Here is a 9,357-nt window from a genome sequence, read left to right on the forward strand (position 1 = left end):
ATCCTTAATTGCTTATAATTTGGTATGAGTGTGCAATAACGCCTTATCAAATGATGTAGTTACTGGTGTAGAAGATGCAATCGGTCACGTCCATAGTTATCGAATATGCATTGGAGAAGTTCAACGGACTGACTCGGATTTGATATAAGTTCAACCATTTCAATTGGTAAAGGTAATATGCTCGTTCTTCAGCACTCACGCTCAAATTCTACTATCACAAATTAGAATAATTTACGATATAGTTATGATATGTTAGTAAGTAATTTGATGCTTCTCTCCTTGAGTAATTAGAAGTATAAAGGGACAAAGAATAAGAGTCCCCATGACTTTGACTAGGAAAGAGTAAGTGCAAAGGAAGAATCGAAAGCGGAAGAATCTCACAATAATGAACGATAGAGGGAGGCCAAGAGTATGAAAATGTTGTAGCACAAGATAATGCGTGTACGTACAATTATGTTCATCAAAATCAAAAGTAAATTAGTATTTTGACGCGGAATTTTAAAAATACGCATTCCTACATTTACGCCGATTATATATATGTTATGTATGCACAAATTTTTCTTTTTACGTTTTTTTGAGTTATTTGTACAAGTGTTAAAATGTGATTTGCAAGAACGAAAAAATGACTATTTCCAGAAAGAGTTTTCTTTTGCTCCATTAGCCTTTGATACTATATAACTGGTGTGCTCTCTCGTCCAATGAATACGTTCACAAAAAGAGGAGGAATCTTCAATGGACCACAACCCTAGTTGTAAATTGCCACCGCACTCCCCCATTCAATACATTCAATACGTTCACATTCTTCTCGTTTTTGCATTTCAGTTCGTTTTTGTATTTCTCAATGTGACAAAAACACGGCTCGGTACACCAATTGTTATAATATAAGTGGTTGGATACTTGAAAACACTCATATTATAACACTTGGTGTATTGAGCTGTATTCCTGCCACATTGAAAAATCTCTCCAAAACAAGACTGTTTGCAGCCATTCAATCGTTATTTGGAACCATCCTTATTGGTATTTGCTTTTGGCCTTATTTCAAGGTCAGAAGTGAGTAAAGGAGCTCATTGGATTGTAGTGAAACAATCCAGCTTCAATAATGTTGATTGTTGGGTTGGTAAATCATCAAACGTTCATGGTTTTTGTGATTTTTGTGTGTGGTTGAGGAAAGAAGGGTAGAAGTTGCCACTTCTTTGCAGTGTGGCATTATTACATTACATGTAATCGGGAATATATATCTCTCACTTATCGCGTGATGAGTTGGATAGAGAGCTGGTGCAGAATCAGATCAAGAGATGAGGATATATCCGTAATTACACCCAAGTTCTCTCTTGTGCAGGCCATTTCTGTCGTGCATTGTGTGTAGTGCAAAGTTATCTAAGTAACATGTTTTTGAGAACCATCTGCTAGAACCATTCAACGAAACAAAACAAAGAATTTTCGTGTACAAGATATATAAAGCTTGATTTTTTTATTTCTTCTTCATGGCTAGCTCTTCAACTTGAAATCTCTGGAAGATAAAACGCGAACATACAAAACGGGGATTGAGAATGAACACATGATGCTCGGTGTTGCTTAAGTAGTACGCTATACTAACAACCCGAGCTCTGGAAATAGGTGAAGAATTTACAAATATGGTGAAAGAGGAGGATTCACCATCATGCAGTATGTGTGAGATTTACAGCTCTGTTCAGTCGATCAAGAATGCCACTAGCTTTCCTCTTAGCCCTTGAAGTTCCATTCTGTGCAAGCTCGGTTATTGTTCCATAAGCGTTTTCTTCTTCCCTAATTTCCCTCCACTTGGTTCGATCATTCAAACAGATTGTGTGAAGGATTGCAATGCAATTCTCCTTGTTGCGTCCACAATTGGTCTCCCTGATAACACGGAGCAAGCAAGAAACGCCTCCAAGCTCTCCCATTTCCTCCACAGCCTTTGGATGGCTTGAGAGCATTGCAAGGATGGCCAACAACTCATCAACATGCACACGGTTAGCTATCTTCTTCAGAATCGTCTTCACTGCCCCTTCTCTCACAGCTCTTGCCTTGTTCTCATGAGTGATGCACAGATTGAAAATCGCAGAGGCAACATCTTTCATAACTAATGGATGACCCTCATCTAGGAGAGCGATGAGTGGCCTTAGGGCACCTGATTTCCCAATAAGTGCCTTGTTGGAATCAAGAGCTGACAAAGTGAAAAGGGCTGCAGCTGCATTGCTCCTTGTTTGAATGGTCCCCGATCGCAATGCTTCCATAAGTAAAGGAATTACCATTGGAGTTTCTGCCACAAGTTTCTTGTTGTTGTCATGGATTGACAGATTCAAGAGTGTGGTGATCACATCTTCTTGGAGTTCCGGATGAATACCATCTTCAAACTTGCCTTCAGATAGAGGACTGAGCAACTGAGGAATGGCATGTGTAGACTCGCTAAAAAGTGCCCGGAAAGAAGGCATCCTCTTCGTCAACATCCGAAGCTCCTTTGCAGCTTCTTTCTGCTCAGGAAATGTCGAAGACATCTTCTTGAGCAAAGAAAGAAAATGGTCGCGATCTGATTCTGTTATGCCATCCTCATTGACTAGGAGGACGGGATCCGACAATTCAATCCCTCGATCCTTACACCATTGCGATATCATTTCACGAACCAAGTGATTCGGTGTAAGGATTGTGTGTGTGAGCACTTGTTGCGTTCGGGGGCATATCCTGTTGCCGGCTTTTAGTCCTTTTTGGATGAATGGCCTATCATACGTCTGCCAATACAAAGAGTGAAAAATTCGACCTAATTAAGAACCCATCGAGCAACTTAAATCACGAATTACAAAAAAGTATACAAATGATATTATAAAAGTCAGCGGAAAATTAGCAGAACAGCATTCTTAGCAGAATTAATTCAAAAAATTAGCAGAATATTGTCAACATTTATTAACAAAACTCTACCCAATCAAGCAATTACTGCTTTAAATTCAAGTCGCAGAATCAGTAAAAAGACACACAGAACTTTAAATCCACCACTGTAACTCCAGAGGCCAACCACCGGAAAATTAAAATTACCACAAACAGTAAGAAGAACAGTAACCAAAGGAAGAAGACAATAAATCACCTTCCTTCTACGTGCCACACAAAATAAATCCTCAGAGCTCCGTATTTGGTTGCTGAGAAAGTGAAAAGGAAAAACAAAATAAAAAATTCTTATCTTTTCCTTGCCGACATTTTCTCAGCCCCAAAAGCCAGAGGACGAAGCAAAAATTGCAGAAACTCAAACCACACGCAAAAAGCTTCAAAATTGGAATAAAAAACAAGAAGAAGAGCGCAAATTAACAGAACCCAATTCTCAAAAATCGAAACCAACCTCGCCTGTGGAAACAATCACAGGGTCTCTCATCAGCTCTTTCGAAAGCGGGCACCGGAACTCTTCCGGGCAAGAGAGGACATCTTTGAGCTTGAGAGAGAGCGATCTTTTCTTGAGCTTCAATTCTTTCAAAGCAGAGAGGGTGTCTCTGGCCTGATCGATTGTCTGGGTGGTGAAATCCTCGTCGTCGACAATTGCTTTCACCAGCCTCTGCAGCTCCTTCTTCAACTCCGCCGCCTTCGCCACCGCCGTCGGATCAGAGTCAAACACGCCCGTCTTTGCCATTACGGGGGTTTTTGGTGGGTTTCTGATTCCGGGGATGGGAAATGATCAGATGGAACTTTCGTTTCTGACAATGGAGAAGCAAAGGTGGAGGAGGATTGCAGTGGATGTCATTGTTGTCTGTGTTCTTCTGCTTTCTTCTGTTCTCACTGAAAGTAGCTGGAATATGACTGAGAATGAAACTGGAAAAAATTGAAGGAAACCACAAATAGTCAAATGCCAAAACCAGACGCAACACAAACGCATCCCACACTCCCACTCTCTCTCTCTCTCTCTCTCTCTCTCTCTCTCTCTAAAAGTTATGAACTCGGTGGAGCTTCTGTTTCTTATAAATAATCTAATCCGAAATCTTAATCTGAAAGTTTCAACTTGTTACGGTTTCGTCACTCTGTTATTTTATCCATTTTTTAACTGTGATTAAGATGTTGTAGCCTTCGTCAACACGTTTAAAAGCTGAAAACAACTACCATTAGGAAATTAAGCTTGACCACCTTCTAAAACGCAAATTCCACAAACCATATTCTCAAATTTTATCAAACTAATCATTTCGTATTACAGTATAATATTAAAAAAAATTATTTTTATTTGTGACTGATAAGTCTTGGATTCATCTTAGTGTTACGATTGAGTAATGCTTGGTAAACTAATTTTTAGACCAAATTTGTAAATTTTGTGATGTGTTCCTAAGAAAAAATAACATGTTAATCAACACATTATTTAATCATAAACAATTACGTCATATATTTTAAATAGATGATCTCTTAAGCATTACTATTATGATATATTGATATTAATCTTCACCTGTAACTGATAAGTCTTATGTTTAAATCTCATAAATAACAAGTTCAAAACTAATTTACCCCAGGTGTTCAAATGACTTTTATTTGTTGTTTTGGTGGTAGATTTTGGAAGACTTATAAATGAATAAGTGGCATTTATTCTTCCACAGCTCTCTCAATGACCAAGCGATAAATATAAAGTATCTGAATTTTAATTTGGGTGCTGGACTTACTTTAATGAATTCAGGAAAAAGAGCTTGAATTAATGAATTGTTTTGAAAATCAACTCATTTTCGGGATCAAAACTTTTGTACCCAATCTGGTAGTAACTTCTCTGTAGCTTCAATTTTGAGACCACACCCATTTTAGGTGCACAAGATTTGATCTCCTAGTTTTTGGTCCAAAGCTATTTGCCAATAGGCTTAGTTGGAGGAAGCGATCATGTTCTATTTATATATATTTGTAGTGAATTTGATATTAAATAAGTAAATATACTTATTTTCTTGTGAAAGAGGCACAAATTAGGTGTGTGATCGAGTTGTAAAATATTTCTCAAATATCTTGACGTTCGTTACCATTTGTTTTAAAAGGATTTTAATATTTTCTTTGAGCATGGTTATAATCCAACTCCATTGAAATACAAGAAATCCAAAATTATACTCTAGTCTATATTTCTATAAAAGTCCATTGCTTCTTCTCTTGTTAATCTTTCAACGTACTGCTTTTGAAAAGTGTTCACTTGAAAATTTGAGATTAAAAGTAATTTCAGTGTTTCTTACAATTTTCCTTGATTGCTAATGAATATTTATCTTTTAATATTTGTAATTTCAACGCTCCATTTTCTTTCCTCCTTTGTTTTCCTCAGCCAACCATACAAGAAGCTAGGGGCTCATTTGGATATACTTTTAAAATTACTGAAAGTGTTTTTAGAAAAAATATTTTTTTTTGTTTCAAAAACACTTAAAGTGCTTCATGGAAGAAGCATAAGTTATGTGCTTCTTCCATGAAGCACTTTAAGTGATTTTTTAGAATTTACTTATATTTTTACTAACAATTGGTTCCAAAAGCATTTTCACCAAAAACGCTTTCAGTCATTTCAAAAGCATATCCAAATGAGAATTGTCACATCCCAGTCTTGGCTTTGCCGTAGCACGATATTGTCCACTTTGGTCTTCGGCCACACCTTCACGGTTTTATTTCTGGTAACTCAGACGAGAACTTCTCAGTGGATCACCCATCCTAGGATTACTCTCGCCCGAACTCGCTTAACTTCGGAGTTCCGATGGAATCCGAAGCCAATGAGTTCCCAAAAGGCCTCGTCCTATAGGAGGTGGACATGTACATATAAGGCACATAACCACATAACCCCCTCTCCGTTGGTCGATGTGGGATATTACAATCCACTCCCTTTAAGGGCCCGACGTCCTTGTTGGCACACTCGCACCGAACAACAAAGTGGCTCTGATACCATTCTATTACATCCCAGTCTCGAGTCCGCCGTAGCACGATATTGTCCGCCTTGGGACCTAGCCACGCCCTTATGGTTTTGTTTCTGGGAACTCAGACGAGAACTTCCCAATAGGTCACCCATCATAGGATTGCTCTCACCCGAACTCGCTTAATTTCGGAGTTCTGATGGAATCCAAAGCCAATGAGTTTCCAAAAGGCCTCATGCTATAGGAGGTGGGCATGTACATATAAGGCATATCATTATCTCTCCATTGGTTGATGTGGGATATTACAAGAATATCCATGCACCCTCGAAAAATCAATTCAAAAGAAGTGCATGCAGTGTTTCATCATAAATAAATAAAAATATACACAATACTTTATTAATTAAGCAGGATTTTATCACATTAATTGTATAATACAATGTTGGTAGTCTTTTAACATCAACTTTCGTCAAGCTTTGGTTGGAGACATTAAGATTCAAGAATAGTCTCGTACAACGCTATAAACCTTTACATAATTATAAACTAGCCGATTAGCACACACTTTGTGTCACAGCCCGTCCCGGAATGTTCTTATTAAAGACGTGAAATGACGGATTTGCCCTTAGCGGGTATTAAGGTACGTGGGTGTGACGTTAATTGGATTAATTTTATGAGTTTTGGATTAAAATTTTGGTTTATATTTTTGTGTGGTTAGGGATTAAAACTTGTATGTATGTTGGTTGGACCACACTCCCTGCTCTCTCTCCCCCGTACCTTCCCTCTCTCTCCTCCCTCACGACCCTCTCTCACCCTCTCTCACCCAAAACGTACGGTTCACACCAAAACCACCCACAACGTTGTGGATCGAGGTAACCAAGGTAAGAATCTTCATCCTTGAGATGTTTTGAGTTGATTGGTACTGGTTTTAGGACGTAGAACCTTCGATTTCACGTGAATCCGAAACCCCCCATTTTTTGTCACTGTTCATGCACACGTGAAATGTTGTGTTTCAGGAAATTCTAAGCTTATAGTGAGCTTAGTGAGGTCCCAAGGAAGCTCGGAGTGCTTCGTTTGAAGGATTTGGACGTCGGGATCACGAGGGTTAAGTTGGGCCGGTTTTGCTTGAATTTTTCTGGTGAGATTTAGTTGTTTTTGAAGCTTAAAAGTAGTGTATCGTGATTCTACATGTTTGGGGCTTCATTTTGGTATAAAATACGAAGAAAATGGTTGAGAAACGAAGGAGAACGAGACGTTCAAAGTTTGGCCGGAAACCGACCGCCAGAAAGTTCAGTCCGGCGAGCCCGAGGTTGAAGATGGTGCGCGTGGGGGCGCGTGTCCCCATGCCTGTCCTGGCGCGTGGGGGCGCGTGCGGCCTCTAAAATTTTTTCTAAAAATTACTCGACGTCCGTGACGTTGAGTAGGTCGATGTGGTATATTCATATACCCAAATTGAGCATCGTATGAGAAGTTATTTCGAATTGTTGGTTATGTGTTTAAATTAACGTTTTTATAGTTGTTTCGCATATAGGTGACACTTATCCCAAGGACGAGCGTATCCAGGGACGTCACGGGGGTTACGACCCATCGACTTATCAGTGAGTGGGCAGTTTTGTTTTCATATTACCTATATACAACTGTTTTTCCCAGAAAATGCGTTTATATGAAAATTATGATTTAAATTGCCATGCATGCAAATGTTGAGATATCTAGTTTGATAATCGATGCATATATATGTTAATTGACGCGGTGGACGCACAAGTGAGTTTTTATATTATTCAGATGAGTTATTTTATGAGAATTGCATTGAAAGTTCATAACCTGCACCCTAGGTGTTAGTGCTTATATTATTATTCACCACACCGCACGCTCGTCTTGGATCCAAGTAGGTGGATGTCGTACAGACCATGTGAGGGTTCCGACATGCTAGTCGTATAGATCACTAGATGTGATTCCGACTAGTGGGTGACCTTAGTTATGCGCGCTGATGATTGATGAGAGAAGCACTAGAGCGTATTTATACACCTTTCATCGTACAGACTACTATACGTAGTTCCGAGTGATGTGCAGTGTAGTGCCGTACAGGTCACAATTGGTGACTCCGGCAGGGCCGTATAGGTCACTGTGGTGACTCCGGCTGAGTGGGATGTTGAGCTTTAGAATCAGCCGTACAGGACCATTGTAGGGTCTCCGGTTGATTTATTATTTCACCTGATTGATATTGATGCATTTCAGACTATATTTGGCATGGCGTGGCATATTATTTCTGATATGTTATGTTGATGGATATGAGCTGAGTTTTGATGATATGTGTATATATATGTTTATATACTATTTTTCTGGGAAAGTATACAGGTTTTACGGTGAGGGGTTAGAAATGTTTTAAATGAAATGTTTTGGAAAATCTTTGATTTTACTGACCCACTCATCTTTGTTTTGCGCCCCTCCAGGTTCTAGTTAGCGGTTGGTGGCTCTCGAGGTCTTTTTCGGCATTCTGACAGACGTTCTGCATGTAGGACTCACCTGCGGGTGATGTATTTTTATTTTGGTCATACTTGACTGCACTTAAACCTATGCTCTGAATTTATGTGTTTACCTTATAACTCATCCTTTTATTCTAGTAGGTGGTTCTACCAGAGATTGGTTGAATTCCTTCATTTTCTGTTATATCTTGCTTCCGCGTCGCACTTTTGGTTACGTCACGCTCACGTGACGGCCAGCACGCCTTGATCCTCTGGGTCGGGGTGTGTCAGTTTGGTATCAGAGCCTAGGTTGCAGTCCTGTATAATTGTTAATGCTTTAGTGATCTTTTGATGTTTTCTGTCAGAATTATGCCGCCTCGTAGAGAGCGTAGGGAGTCCCGCCGTACTCATGAACCTAATTTCCCGGATATCACTCAGTTAGGGGAAGCAATGGCCCAGGCTTTTCAGAATGCAATCCGTCCTCCTCCCCCACCTCAGAGGACACCCCTAGAAACCATGTACAATTTGAAACTGGATCGTTTTATGGGTAATAAAGGTCACGAGGGGGCAGAGAAATGGCTAGATCATATTGAAAAGACATTTCAGGTAATGCAAAGTCAGGGGAACTTTCCGGCTGATAGGTGGGTTGAGACCACTACCTGGTTTTTGGGTCGAGAGCCGGCAGGTTGGTGGAGGAATCAGATGCAGTTTATGTCCCCAGCTATGGCATCTGATTGGGAAGTATTTAAAGATAATTTCAAGAAAAGATTTGTCCCCCCAGAGTATATTGATCGCAAGAAACAGGAATTTACTCGATTGAAACAGAAGAATATGACAGCTCATTAGTACTACAGAAAGTTTACTGATTTTTCTCGTTATGACCCTGATACAGCTGGTAATCAGGGAGAGATGCTTCGACGTTTCAAGTTGGGATCTAAGAAAAAGTGGCGGACTTTTGCCATTGCACTTCCCTGCGTCGATTATCATGAGTTTTTCGAGATTTTGGTTAGGATGGAGGACTCTGATAATCTTCCCAGTGAGAGTGAGGATGACGAGGACAA

General features: G+C 39.7%; 1 protein-coding gene across 2 annotated transcripts; it reads right to left on the minus strand.

Moving 5' to 3' along the window:
- Positions 1-1,452: 1,452 nt before the first annotated feature.
- LOC126587086 (U-box domain-containing protein 9-like) lies at positions 1,453-3,955 on the minus strand. 2 transcript variants are annotated; one of them, XM_050252062.1, is made up of 3 exons: positions 3,344-3,491; positions 3,095-3,146; positions 1,453-2,744 (listed from the first exon to the last, which is right to left on the minus strand). In XM_050252062.1, the coding sequence occupies exon 3, from the start codon at positions 2,628-2,630 to the stop codon at positions 1,659-1,661; it is 972 nt and encodes a 323-aa protein (XP_050108019.1). In that variant the 5' UTR covers positions 2,631-2,744; positions 3,095-3,146; positions 3,344-3,491; the 3' UTR covers positions 1,453-1,658. The 2 variants fall into 2 exon arrangements, with proteins under 2 accessions (XP_050108019.1, XP_050108018.1); XM_050252061.1 differs by lacking the exon at positions 3,095-3,146 and having other exon boundaries at positions 3,344-3,955.
- Between the last annotated feature and the right edge of the window lie 5,402 nt (positions 3,956-9,357).

This window comes from Malus sylvestris, chromosome 10 (genome assembly GCF_916048215.2).
Source record: "Malus sylvestris chromosome 10, drMalSylv7.2, whole genome shotgun sequence".
Lineage (NCBI taxonomy): Eukaryota > Viridiplantae > Streptophyta > Magnoliopsida > Rosales > Rosaceae > Malus > Malus sylvestris.